The following is a 14,100-nucleotide window of genomic DNA, read 5'->3' as shown; positions in this document are numbered from 1 at the left end:
ATATTATTGGTTTTTCAAGCAGTTCCTGAAATTTAAGTTTAGATTTTTTTCCTAATTAAAGCCCGAAAGTTATTATTCCCGGTTTTATTACATTTACCTAGAAAACTATTATCGAAATAACTGTGTTTTTGTCATTATGTGGGACTGAAAAGTGTCGAAGCACTAAAAATGAAAGAAATTGTGCATATATATTTTGGCTAAATATTGGGTCCAACTTCCTTTAAAGGTCAACTATCAACTTCCGCTTATACCAAATCCCTTTAAGAGGAACCACAACAACATACAGCTGATGTCAAGATGGCGACTGGATATGCAGATGGAACAAGTACATTGGACAAAAAAGAAGCTGGAGACCAAATTAAAGCCATTCTCAGGCGATGCAGAGGTCGACCTAGACTAACGGACTCTGACCGAGCACAGAGGCGGCTCGAGTCCCGGAAGAAGTACGATGTTCGACGAGTTTACCTTGGAGAATCGCATAAGGTTTGGAGTGAGTTGCGCCGGCGAACTAGCTTGAGTGATGCCGGACTCGCTGAGTATTTAATCCTCTTGAATTCAACTTACGGGGAAAAATACCAGCAGAAATACGGCGGGTAAGTACAGGCTGGTGAAAATGAACGGTTGCAATTTTTAGGCTCACGAATGGGCTATTGGACTACAGGTCATATTGCCTTGTGTTAGTACTGCTAGACTGTACTGAGAATTGCTTGCACTTGCCTGTTGTCCGTTTTAATGATTGCGTATTTGTTTTGGCTGTTATGGTTCACAGTAAGAAGTCTATTCCAGAGCTGTGCAGCAGTCAGAAAAAGGGTAAGTGCAGACTACGTCCAGCACAGAAATGAGCTTCACAGCGTCATTCTCTTAGTAACCACTGTCCCTGTCTGAAGGACTGTATTGCTGTTATATCCTTCTAATAAATGTACTGTGAATAAAGCATTCTGTCTACGCCATTAACGTGTTTATTAAATCAAACTGATAATGTTTCCATCTTCAGGGAAGAAGGTAACTGTGACCAGTTTACGGACTCTAGTGTCATGGTACCAGGATCACTGCGAGTCATGCCCACATGAGCCTCAGCTCAGAGCAGTGGAACCAGCACTGGGTCGCTCCACCTCTGTGCTCTGGCAATGTGACTCTGGACACTCCTTTGTGCAGCACCTCTCCTGGCAAGCACAAGAAGCCAGCGAGTCTGAGGCAGAAGATGCCATGGAAAAGGAACCAGAGAGAGGGCAGGAGACGGCAGGTATCGACACCAGAGCTCGGAGGAAGCTTTACGATCAAAGACAGCTGTCAGGTACGATATCACTGTAAATGCCTGCTGCACTGGGCAGTGAGCGTGATCACAATGATGGATTTAGTCTAAATCCCGAAGGACCGCATCTGCGCTCAATATTTTTTAGCCAAGCTCTGCGACATCTTACTGAACAGTTCGCTTGCATGCATAAATCCCAATAGGACACTTGGTCTTGAAAGATGGAGTGAATTGCCTCAGTCACGTACAGCATACATTCAAGCTGAATAAAAAATACTTAGCACTAAGTTGTATGCAGTATCATACAGTAAACGCACATGTATTTTAAGAGTTTGTTTTCTGTTAATGTTCTTACAATGTGTTTGAAATTCTGCATTGTGCTTTAATAGTGAAGTCATATATTGTTTTAATATTTCACATCCTTGTCTGCTTGATCATTACTTTCATGTCAGTAAAAGTTGTAAATGAAAGGTCTTTCGCAAATGTTTCTGTTCATACCCTCCACATTCTCAGAAGCTGTTGGCGAGTTGGAGAATGCAACAGCCAAACTCTCCCAGGATGATCAGGTGATTCAGGACCCAATCCAGCATGCCACAGCCCTCAGTCAGCTTCCTCAGGCCCCACCCACAAACCACGCCCACTCCGTGCCTGAGCGTTCACCAGACTCTGCACCCGTGTGGGAGATGGGTGTGATGATGGAAGGGGGTCCCGCGCCGACTGGCTCCGAAACTGCAGCAACAGATGGGGACACAGCTCAAGAGGGTGATCCCGCAGAGGGAGAGAGGGATGATTTGAGAGGAGGAGGGAGCGCGGAGGAGTACGAATGTGTTGTCGTTACTGCGGCATTGACTGACAGGCTGTCAGTGGAGGAGGAGGAGGTGCGAGGGGGTGGGGAAAACGATGACCCCCTTTCTCAGGGTGTGTCACAGCCATCAATGGTGGCGTCGACACAGGACGATCTGTTTGAGACCCAGACACTACAGACCATGGTGGGGAGCTGTGAGCTTCCAGGCCAACGGGGGACGCTGGAGGGGTCACAAGTATGTTCACCACTGTTGAGTAATGTTTTCCTTTCAGTACAAATGAATTGTGCTTGTTCAGTATTTCTTAGAATAGACCTGGTGACAAAGCAGCTTGGCAGTGAAAGCAACTTTGAGAGGGACCTTGATTCGGAAGGGGGAACCCATACTCTGTCGACAACAGGCTGTTAGGTTAATCAGTTAGAGAAGCTGGAGTGATTGGCCTGAATAAGGGATGTAAGAATTCTTGCTCAGGAGTCCAGCTCTGTATGAGTTTTGTTTGAGAATTCACAGGACTTAAGCTGATCATAAGGATCCAAGGCCTGTTCAGGCTTGTTAAAAATTAATAAGTATCCCTGTCATTGAGTTCTCATGGGACAAGTTAGTTGTCTTTGGCGTCGCACAAATATATGATCTATCAGGCACTGCGGAGGGGATTTTATTTCTTAAGATTTTCTGTGTATTTCCTGCTCAGTGGATGTAAATTTCCCAAGGGACCATCTGTCATTTCACAGAAATGTTTTTTTCTCTTTGCCGTGAGGCACGATTCAGCAGTTGATCATCTGCCCTGGGAGCAAATGAAATCATTCCACTCCCACAAGGTTAAAATGAATCCAGGTTAACAAATCTTTAGAGTTTAACCACTAGTATGTTTTTTCAACCATCTATTGTCTCCTTGAAGGAGGGCTTTTAGTTTGCATTTTATTCAAACACACACTTGTTCTGCTGCACTCTTTTCCTCTGCTCGTTCTCTTACCAAGTCGTAGACCCAGAGGTGTTGTTGCTGTTGGATGTTGTCCTCGTGAACAGACAGCCACAGTGGGATTGTGTTTGTATTTGTGTTTGTGTTTGTGTGTGTGTGTGTGTTTATCATGCTTATCGCTCTTGCTCTCTGTGTCTCGTAGCTGATCATCATCACTGGTCCCAGTTATGAAGCTCTGACATCAGAGGGCATCCAGCTCAACATGGGCGGAGCTGATGTGGAGGAGGTCACATGCACTGTTATCGAGGGCGTGGCCTACAACCAGATGTGCCAATCTGGAGGTGCCGTTAGACCCAACCTCCCAGACCCAGAAGGCATCATGGGTAAAAAAAAAAAAAAGGGCATGGATGTTTGATTTTTTTTTTTTTTTTCATTGTGAGATTAAACCAAAGAGCACTTCAGTGCAGTGTTTGTTGGTGTGCCTGTGTCTGTCTGTCTGTTTGTCTGTCTGTCTATCTAACGGTATGTGGATTACTCATGCACAGGTATGAGTGAGAAGCAGCTGCTGCAGACAGATGGAGATTCTCACGCTCAGCAGGAGCTACAGCGCAATCTTAACAGGTAAGAGAGAAAGAGAGGGAACAATTTTAATTTGCATGGTCAAATGACCTCTGTAATAAGGCCATTAGCTGAACTGAGCCAAGTCAAACTACTGTTATTGCATTTCACTCTAAAACCATTAAATCTGGGTCCCACCTGAAGTGTCTTGTCTGTGCATGTATTTTAGGTCTAAAAGGAGTCGACGGGGACCTGTGATGGAAGCAGATGGTATGTTGAAGATGTTTCACTGTCCGTATGAGGGATGCAGCCAGGTCTATGTCGCCATCAGCAGTTTTCAGGTGTGTACAACTGAGCTCCTGGTCTCCTGCCGCGCGCACACACACACACACACTCACACGCACACACACACCTTAGAGAACTGTTGGACGCTCCATTATAACCAATGAAACATGGACTGTTCAGTCCCAGCATGACAAGGAAGTCAAATCCAACCTTACGTGAACACGTAACTACCTGGTAACATCTCTGTAGACCCATCCTCACATTACTGGCTCCAGCCTGGTTGTAATATAAGGTCGTGTGTCAATGTGAAATCACCAGGCATTCTGTCCACATGTAATTGTATGGATTTGGTCTGTTATTCACTTTACAATGTAACAAATAGGAATGGCTATGACTGAAGTTGTACTATGTTGCAGTAAAGTCAAATAAAGTAAAGTGTGTTGTTTGCTATTCACAGAACCATGTAAATCTGGTTCACCGTAAAGGAAGGACAAAAGTGTGTCCTCATCCAGGCTGTGGAAAGAAATTCTACCTCTCCAACCACCTCCACCGACACATGATCATACACTCAGGTATGTAAATACACATCAACAGTGTCTGAGTTTACGCTTATGCGTTTAAGTTTACTTGAAGCTCTGTCCCCTCTGAATGCTTGAAGCTCTATCCTCTCTGAATGCTTGAAGCTCTATCCTCTCTGAATGCTTGAAGCTCTATCCTCTCTGACGGCAAATGAAATGACCTGTTTCTCCTCTCTCTCCAGGAGTTCGTGACTTCATTTGTGAGACATGCGGAAAGTCCTTCAAACGCAAAAATCATTTGGAGGTCCACCGACGCACACACACAGGAGAAACACCTTTACAGTGAGATACACACCCACACACACACACACACACACAGAAGAAACACCTTACAGTGAGATTAACATACACACACAGGAGAATCACCCTCTCCATTGAAGTTAAAACCAGACACATACCCTGATTCTTAATAATGTTTTACTATCATCTCATATATAATATTATGAGAAGTATCATTAATATATTATCAGAAATCCTTTATAACATTAATACAGGATTTTGGTAATCATACACATCCATGTCTGTAACAATAAGACATTTTTATATAAGTCAATTTACAGTTTACAATAAAGATACAGTAGATGACAGAATATAAACTATTTGGAGTTTGTGCTCTGACGGATAAAGGCTGCTGTGAAACTTACCCCCTCGCTCTCTCTCTCTCTCTCTCTCTCTCTCTCTCTCTCTCTCTGTAGATGTGAGATTTGTGGGTATCAGTGCCGTCAGCGTGCGTCTCTGAACTGGCACATGAAGAAGCACACGCCTGAGGCTCATTATAACTTCACCTGTGAGCACTGTGGCAAGAGGTTCGAGAGACTTGACAGTGTCAAATTCCACAAACTCAAAAGCCACCCAGAGCAGCAAAGCACGTGATGGTCATGCTGCAAATATGCACTGAGGACAAAAAACAGGGGGTGGGGGGGTGAAAGTGAAATACAGATCCCCTGTTCCCCAGGAACAAACGGCAGGACAGGTCAGTTCTGAGAGGATACTGAGGACACTTTGGGAGGATACCTGAGGTGTTTAAATCAGAGAATCACTAATCACAATCTGAATGGAAGGAACCCTTTGAGGTTTTTGGTGTGTGCTGTGCTGGACACAGCCTGAGCACCTGTGTGTGTGTGTGTGTCTATGTGTGTCTATGTGTGTCTATGTGTGTCTGCGTGTGTGTACACTAGTGTCCTTTTCCACCCGGATCATTTATACTGTTTGTTTTATGGTAATGCACTCATTACAATCAATCATGTTCAAACTTGACTCATTTCCTTTGTGAAGTGGGTGATGCATTTTGTGTTAGACCCCTTTTTATAATTAAAAAAGTGTAAACATAGCTATTGCATGAAGTTGTTTACAGATATAATACTCCATGCTCACATGAAAAGACTTTCATTCTTTAAAAAAAAAACAAAAAAACTCTCTTTGAATTTGCATTCCGTGGAATTGCATTTCATGTCCAAGGATACAAATGTACCCCTGACTTTGTCTTCCTTTTTCCAGGAGAGAAATTGATCAGATAATCTTTAAAGCCTGGAAAATTGATTTGTCAAAGAGGATCTGTTGCCTGATAAATTGAAGATGAAAATTTTTCACAACTTTAGAGAGACAACCCTCACCCAGATTCACACAAAGTGTTTGCGCATTCAAATTCAATGAAAGGCAGCCAATGCAGAGCCAGTCGTGCTGGTCCCATGTGTGTTTACGTCTAGGATGAATGCTTGTTGATTCTTTTTCTTTCTTTTTTTTTTAAATGTAATTTTCGTTTACTGTGTTGTCTTTATTTGGTTTGGTCCTGTTGGCTATATAAGAGGAAGATGTTTACAATCATGTTATTTTCAGTCTTCTTTTCATTATGTATCTGTGATGTGTAAGATATGCAAATAAACACATTATGAAGTTAAAAAAAGAAGAAGGAGTTTGTCTGAAACAGATGCACATGAAAAAGAATCTGTTTGCTGGGTTGCGTTAACTCTTTTTCTGAACTAAGCAAGTTTTTACAAAACCAGATTCACCGTCAGAGTATTTCTGTGTTTTCACTGGTGTTTGCAAATCCAGTTTAGTCTGATATAAAACATGCAAATGAGAGCATCTTTTTTTTTTTTTTAGCATTTTCAGTCATTTAGATCCAATGCCTTGGCTAATTGCACAGGTGTGTACAAATATGGCTTTTTCAGGTGAAACAAGTAAGTACACTTACTTCAGGCATATATTAATAAAAAGCAGATGAAATCTACTCTCTCATTACAATTTATATAATGTAGACCTGATATATGAGGTCACTGACAAGCATGAAAAAAGATAAGGGATTTATGCCAATGTTGCAGACACCTACACTCACCCCTACGACTTCCTATATAATAATGGAAAAGAGAGAGCAACTAAAGGATACATCCATTATATATATATATATATATATATATATATATATATATATATATATATATAGGAAACAAATTTATTCAAATGTTATCTTCTGGATGTGATGTAATCCTGTGAGTTGTATATACAATAGAACAATGGCAGCATTTTCTATGGAAGTTTAACGGCAGTTTGTGTGTGTTTGGGTGTGTGTTGCTTTAACATCTCTGTGGCTACCGACACATTCCACTCTATCCCTTTCAGATGGGACTTTTCTCACAAGGGAGAGAGAGGGAGAGAGAGAGAGGGAGAGAGAGAGAGAGAGAGAAAGAGAGAGAGAGGGAGAGAGAGAGAGAGCAATCATTCCCACCTGTTGCATTTGTTGTTCCTCCCATCCCTCCCCCTCTCTGTAACTAACAGATATTCTGGCAGAGGGAGAGAAACAGGAGAGAAATAGGAGGGTTTGTGCAGTTTGTCGCAGGATATCAGAATACAGTGACATCGCATCTACTACATAGTCCTCCTCATCTCCTCAGAAAAAAGTAAGGAATGTATTCTCTCTCTCTCTCTCTCTCTCTCTCTTTCTCTCTCTTTCTCTCTCTCTCCTTTTCTCTCCTTCTGTTAAACAGTTTATACTGCTGTGGTGATTGTGCAGCACTCCAAAATTCAACAGCTGGATTAATTTTAATGTTAAGGGTTTTTTTTCTCAAACTCAAATTCCAGAGTTTGACAAATGTGGTTTGTATGTGCTCTCTCTGATTTAGTGCTAAAAATAAATAGTTAATGATCTTGTGGCATCTCTGGAGAATAGCCTGATGTTTTGATGGAGATTTGCCCAGACTGTTACAGATCTCTTTGTCAGAACGACAGGAGAATGAGAATAATGGTTTTAGCTGTTCGTTGTTTCAGTACTCATAGTGAAAGACAAATCTTTGTTCCATCTTATATTCATCTGTAGTTTACAGTTTAAGCATTAAGCATAAGACATATTTTTTTTTTGTGGTTGCGTAACTATTTCCCAAATGTGAGCACCTCCAGTCAACCTGGAGGTTTATGGACAGGTTGTGGATACAATTCTCTCCTGCTCTTCTCTCAAATCTCCCAAAGAACTGCTTAACAACAGGTTAACAGAGAACTTTTTAATATGTATGTTTTCATCCCCCCCCCCCCCCCCCCCCCCCCCCCCCCCCCCCGCCCCAGTTTTTATACCTGGGCAAAGAACAGGTGAAACAGGTGATTTCCAAAACAAAATTTTGACAATGACGAGAAAGCAGTTCGAAGCTTGAGTTTCTTTTGTATATTTAATCTTTCTGTCTGTTTGGGCTCCATTGTGATATCTCCATTTCTCCAGGAAATATCTGTCATCAGAGTTTTCCACAAGCCTCCTTTGGGTTCTATACAAAGAGGCACTATTACAGACCGCTCAAAAACCAAAACACAAAGCACCCTTTATCAATGTCCCAATTCTTGTTATTGCTTTGAGTAGAAGTATCTCATCAGAGAAAAAGATTTTCAGTTTAAATTTCCGTGTCTGAGAATAACTCGCATGTACCTGTCTCTTTACATATGAGAACGTTCGCCAAACAACATATGTGTGAATTGGGGAAGCTTCATGTATGTCGTATGAATAGGCGAAACACCTGTATTTTCCCGACAGAGACAATGGGCACTTCAGCTATGCAAATCACCAGACATTGGTAGGAAAATCTCAGAATGAGCTCATTTTCAAATACGTGTGAACTTCGAGAACGACTGGAGTCATTATTTTTAACCCGTGCTAAAACTCTTAATGATTTCTCTGGTGTGTTTTGTTCTTGATCATTAAGGCGGTTTAGTTTTGGCTGTTTGTGCGAGTACACATTTAACACATGACTGAGTTGGTCAGTGAGGTGTCCAGTGCTCAGCTGAAAGATGTTGGCGGAAGCTGATTGGATGATACCAGGAAAGGGGGACACAGGGGAAGGTTTTAGGCATCCCATAATATCTGTTGTCATCCATCATGTGGTGAACATGTTACTGGCTAAACATTGACAAACTTCAAACCAGCTCCTCTAAAACAGCTCCTCTCCCTCTACTCTACTCTTTGTGGTCTTTGTGAGTCAGAAATGTTTGTGTAGTACTCCTGATTTCTTTTAAGTATTATTTTAACATACATTTTTTTGTTTAGTCAGAAATCAGGTCCAAAAACTGCCGCTGAACCAATGTTGTGATGAGATTTTTTTTTTTTGTGGCATGAAGGAGTTCTGCCATTTTTTCTCTCACTCAGAAAACTTCATTTTGTTGCTGTGCTGAAATGGTGTCAGCTGAGTTTTTGATTGGACCTGAGGTGTCAGAGTGGGTGTTTGAATGTGATATAATAAGAATAGGAGAAATCCACATAGAATTGACTACACAAAGAGTTATTACGCTGAACTGTGGGTGAGTGAGGCTCATCAGCTTAATGGCAGGTGCTGGATAGCAGGTGTGTTTGAGAGGTAAATATGATGGGCTCACAGTTTTTTCTAGAACATTTAAGAATAATTATTTAACCTCCCTCAACACGTCTGATCCACTCAGAGGAACCAGGAAATATCCTCAGTGAAAAAAATCCCCGGGAGCTAAAGCGTAGTGGTTCTATACTAATTGTGTGGTGGACTGATGAGAAAGGTAGATGGGCACCAGGGGATTATGCTGACTGCTGGAAAAAAAAAATAATCCTGTTAAAAATGGAATTCTGGATTAAACGTGTCTGGTTTAAATGATCATGTGCAATGATATTGAAAATGTTAGTGTCCCGTTGAACATGTATTCATGGGTACGGGGTCAAGTGTGACTTAGTCTGTTTGAAACGATGGATAGGGAGAAAAATTCACCATATCAATTTCATGATTGGTGGCAGTTCCACTGAATCTCATAATTATATACAAATAAATCATTGGACAGCATTACTCTGTTCAACATTATATGGGTTCTGACAACATCATATGGGGTTAACTGAAAGTAACCTAAACGTGAGTAAGTTTAACAGTAATACTTAGCTCTCTCCACATTTGAATAAAACCACCTGGGTGAGTTGCCCCATGTCCTCACCCTACTTTCTACAGTCATGAAAATCCCTTCAGTTAGTGCTATGGCTAAGTCAGTCATTATTTCCACATGACATACTGTGCACGTGGTTGCCTATTTACACAATGAAATCATGGCTTTTTGTATTTAAATTTGAATGAACTTTTAAATGGACTCACTGTATAAACTCATCTGTCACAGATGGACTCAACCACACAGGTGGAGAGTAAACAAGTATTGTGTTCCTTCATATTTGAAGGTTTATGAAATAAGCCTTTGTGTGTGTGTGTGTGTCTGTGTGTGTGTGTGCTGGCCTCTGTTTGAACAACAGCACTCAGAGCTAGATTATTTACACGGCTTTTTGTTTGGCTAAATCCATCAAAACCTACCCTCGATATACACCCACTAAGGCAAAAGATTTGCTGAGGATTCAAAAAAGAGATAGATCCTTCTGTTAAGTATTAATAGTGTTGAGGTAATCATTTTACATTGGCATGGTAATCATAAAAGAAAATCCACAGAAAAGATATCATTCAGACAATTCAGACATGATAGATGACTGGTTATTTCACTGTCATTTTAATAAATGGTTCAGTTCTCTCTAAGTTTTATTTAAGTCCCTCTCTTCTTTCTCACTCTTTGAGTTCAGCCATTCGAAGTGTGTAATGTTTAACATATTCAATGTGTGTAATGTTTAACATATTCAAAGCATGTAATGTTTAATATGTTCAAAGCGTGTAATGTTTAATATGTTCAAAGTGTGTAGAAGTGTTTAAGATGAACATTTCCTCTTGCTTGTATACTGAATGCGTAAATACTTCATGAGTCTTGGTGTATGATTGATAGGACAGGAGACCAGTCTCACTGCTGATGAGACTTTCAGTTACCTCTGTAACCTGCCGGAACATTTCCTGGTTGTCTGGGGAATTCTCTAACGACCTCATTACTTTCTCTCAAAAAGTTTGTCTAACAAAAATTAACCATTTTGTGAAGTCAGTTGAATCCATATTTACACTGTAACACTACATAAATGACTCTTTTAAGATTCGTTTAATCACTTTTTTTTTTATTCTTTTCTGTATGTCTCTGTTGCAGGTGAAAGCAGATCACTCAAGGATGGGTTGCTTTGGTTTTCTAAAAATGATGATGTTCATCTTCAATGGCATCATTTTTGTAAGTAAAACAAAACTCCACGGGCTGACAAAAAGAAGAATCCCTGTCTACATTAGACCCTTTCCTAGACGGTCGAATGACTTCAAAGTGCTGTGAATTAAAAACAGAATTCATACATTTATCCTGCTAGTCTGCTCTTCATTTCCTTGTTGTGGTTTGTCTCTGGTTTGGTTGAACTTCAGATAGCACATTGCAGACTGTGTGAAATTATATGCAAATCAATCCATATGTCAACTCTCTGGGCCTTTTACATCTTTTACAAGGAGACATCATGCATATCCAGTTTAGTTACTGTGAAAGGACAAACCAATAAAATGGAAAACTGACAAACAATGTTTAACAGTGCAACCTTGATTCTAAGGCAATGAGGAGAAAGTAATTTTCACAATTCATTAAAACAAATGTAACATTTGACGCATGTTCACATAAACGGTAAACTTGAAGATGGGATATCTGTTACATGTCTGGCCAAAAAAAAAGTCGCTATTTGGACTTGGAGCCTCTGGAGGCAGTGTTCTGATCTGGGGTTGCTTCAATTAGTCAGGTCTAGGCTCAGCAACATTACGTGGTGATAAAATGAAGTCAGCTGAGTACCTGAATGTACTGAATGACCAGGTTATCCCATCAGTGGATTGTTTCCTCCTGATGGCACGGGCAAATTCCAGGATGACAATGCCAAGATTCATTAAGCTCAGATTGTGAAAGAGTGGTTCAGGGAGCATGGGGAATCATTTTCACACATGAATTGGCCACCACAGAGTCCTGACCTTAACCCGCATTGAAAGTCTTTGGGTTGTGCCGGAGAAGGCTTTACGGAGTGGTTCGACTCTTCCGTCATCAACAAAATCTCGGCCAAAAATTAACGCAACTCTCTGCGGACATAAATGTTGTGACGTTGCATAAGGTCGTTGAAACAAAGGTGGTCAGATGAAATATTAGAGTGTGAGACTTTTTTTTTTGGGCCAGGCAGTGTAGCTGTTCTTTTCAATGTCATTGTGCAGTCTCGTTGGACCGTGTAATCATTTCTATCTCTGTCTGTCAGATGGCTGGTGCCGGAATCCTTGCAGTGGGGATCTGGGTGAAGGTGGACAGTGGGTCAATATTGCAGTTACTGCAGTCTCTAAAGGGCGTGGATGGCCTGGAGCAGCTCCTGAACGTGGGCTATCTGCTAATCGCTGTAGGAGCACTGCTGCTTCTTCTAGGCTTCTTGGGCTGCTGTGGAGCCGTTAAAGAGAGCAGGTGCATGCTACTGCTGGTAGGTCATCTGTGCCCTCACATACAGTTACACACATATATTTACTTTGACTACTGACCTCAGATCAGCGGCCACATTCCAGTTCTGACGGTAACAGTTATGAGTTAAAAATCATTTCATTTTGATATTGATTCTACATTTTAGGTTTGGTTGCTTTTTAGAAAACAGTAAGAAAAACATTGATATGCAGACTGTTTGGAGACTTAGCTAGATCTAGTAGCAAGATCTACTTCAGCAGCTTTTCGTCATCTGAACATTTTTCTTCCCATAAATTTTCCTTCCTGTCTGAGGCAGTTTTAGGTAAACTTTCTTTGTAGCATGAATACAGCAATAAATTCTCTCTCTCTCTCTTGCACTCTCTCTCTCTCTCTCTCTCTCTCTAGTTCTTTGTCATTATCCTGATACTCTTCATTGCAGAAGTGGCAGGAGCAATAGTAATACTAGTCTTCAGAGGAGTTGTGAGTCTGCCCAGAGAACTCATTCATAAATCATATTCCACACAGTTTATATCAGCTACTGTACCTCTTTGAGTATGTAAGTTGCCAAACAATTACTTCTCAAAATCTGTGCCTTGCAGGTGGACCAACTGATAGCAAAATTGGGCACAGCTGCAGTGAAAAATATTCAAAAAGAATATGGAAAATCTGCTGACATCACAGGCTTGTGGAACGCTACGATGGATGTGGTTAGTACCTGGACAAGTTTGATATAATCAGAACAACACTGCTGAATGGAACATTTTGCATATTATGAGATACATAAGTCACAGTTATCTAAAATATTGATTGTTTTTTTCAAAAGCACTTAATGTCCTTTCCAATTTTCAGTCATTTAAAGATGCTATTAATAGCAGTTCATGTTCAAGTCATTCCTTTCAGAGTTTGAATGCTAATATTGAATGAAAATTTCCTTTAACGAGAAGTAATGTTTCATTGTCAATTTATGTTTTCATTTCAGCTCAAGTGCTGTGGATTTTACAACTTCACAGATTTCACTGATTCTCCTTTCTTCGAAAATAACAATCTCTATCCAAGTCCGTGCTGTACATCCGGGCTGTGTGATTACAGCAATGCTCATAACTCAGTAAGCTTGTCTGCTTAGAATTCCTCAGGTTACTTTTACAATTAAACAATCCATATTACACTTTCAGTGTCCTGAAGGCTATTTTTAAACTTCAGTTACTGTAACAATTTGAATTTATCCATTCTATTGACATTTTCCGTTGATGTGTACCTTTAGACCGTTTCAGGTTGCTTTCCAAAGGTGGTAAAACTGATGGATGAGAATTCAATCCTCATAATAGGTGTGGCTTTCGGTATTGCTGTTCTTGAGGTAGCGTATACCCTCCATTGTCTTTTTACACTATTTAGTGAATACAAATATTTTCGCTATGTAAATGCGTGAGCCATTTCAGTGATGCGTGTGTTAACCTAGTTAGATGATGTAATGGTAAAATGTATGGACTGATAAAAGTCTTAAATATATGATATTTGCATCAAAAAGGAGGGAGGGATGAGTAATATTCAAATTTCTTGTCTGCTTTTTTTTCATCCTCAGCTGGCAGCAATGTCTGTCTCTATGAGCATGTACTGCAAAATAGGCTCCAAACTGGGTTAAGGATCCTTCGTACTTTATGTCTGCTTGGTTAATGTCTGCAGTGAGAATTAACCTGACCTTTTCATATGGAACCTGGCTGATTAAGCCTCACACATATTCAGAGCCAATGTCTGAGACCACTGGTAAACTTTAAGAATGTGCTGTGTTTTTTTTTTTTTCTTCAACTTTGATTGTAAAGATATTATAAAATAGCACACCTTTAAACACTTAAACATCACTGCTGTTTTCTGACAACTTAATCTGATTTAAAATATTTCTCA

At 40.5% G+C, this 14,100-nt stretch overlaps 2 protein-coding genes across 2 annotated transcripts; both read left to right on the top strand.

The window, feature by feature from the left end:
* The first annotated feature begins 297 nt into the window (after positions 1-297).
* znf653 (zinc finger protein 653) lies at positions 298-5,268 on the top strand. The gene is made up of 10 exons (XM_030790604.1): positions 298-593; positions 770-810; positions 995-1,294; positions 1,766-2,292; positions 3,177-3,357; positions 3,520-3,595; positions 3,762-3,873; positions 4,275-4,389; positions 4,578-4,677; positions 5,091-5,268. Exons 1-10 carry the CDS (start codon positions 298-300, stop codon positions 5,266-5,268), a joined length of 1,926 nt encoding a protein of 641 aa, XP_030646464.1.
* Positions 5,269-10,911: 5,643 nt separating this feature from the next.
* LOC115826719 (tetraspanin-1-like) lies at positions 10,912-13,840 on the top strand. The gene is made up of 7 exons (XM_030790603.1): positions 10,912-10,968; positions 12,011-12,223; positions 12,607-12,681; positions 12,801-12,908; positions 13,181-13,306; positions 13,463-13,555; positions 13,781-13,840. The coding sequence occupies exons 1-7, from the start codon at positions 10,912-10,914 to the stop codon at positions 13,838-13,840; spliced, it is 732 nt and encodes a 243-aa protein (XP_030646463.1).
* The last annotated feature ends 260 nt before the right edge of the window (positions 13,841-14,100 follow it).

Source organism: Chanos chanos, chromosome 13 (assembly GCF_902362185.1).
Source record: "Chanos chanos chromosome 13, fChaCha1.1, whole genome shotgun sequence".
In the NCBI taxonomy this organism is placed as follows: domain Eukaryota; kingdom Metazoa; phylum Chordata; class Actinopteri; order Gonorynchiformes; family Chanidae; genus Chanos; species Chanos chanos.
The sequence above is the reverse complement of the archived record's forward strand: the minus strand, read 5'-3'. Positions and strand labels throughout refer to the sequence as shown.

Excerpts from the sequence above, each read along its gene's own strand:
- znf653 (XM_030790604.1), top strand. The coding sequence starts at position 298 with ATGGCGACTGGATATGCAGATGGAACAAGTACATTGGACAAAAAAGAA. Across the intron at positions 3,596-3,761 it reads CTACAGCGCAATCTTAACAG|GTCTAAAAGGAGTCGACGGG; the intron begins GTAAGAGAGAAA and ends CATGTATTTTAG. Across the intron at positions 4,678-5,090 it reads ACAGGAGAAACACCTTTACA|ATGTGAGATTTGTGGGTATC; the intron begins GTGAGATACACA and ends CTCTCTCTGTAG.
- LOC115826719 (XM_030790603.1), top strand. The coding sequence starts at position 10,912 with ATGGGTTGCTTTGGTTTTCTAAAAATGATGATGTTCATCTTCAATGGC. Across the intron at positions 12,682-12,800 it reads TACTAGTCTTCAGAGGAGTT|GTGGACCAACTGATAGCAAA; the intron begins GTGAGTCTGCCC and ends TGTGCCTTGCAG. Across the intron at positions 13,307-13,462 it reads ACAGCAATGCTCATAACTCA|ACCGTTTCAGGTTGCTTTCC; the intron begins GTAAGCTTGTCT and ends GTGTACCTTTAG.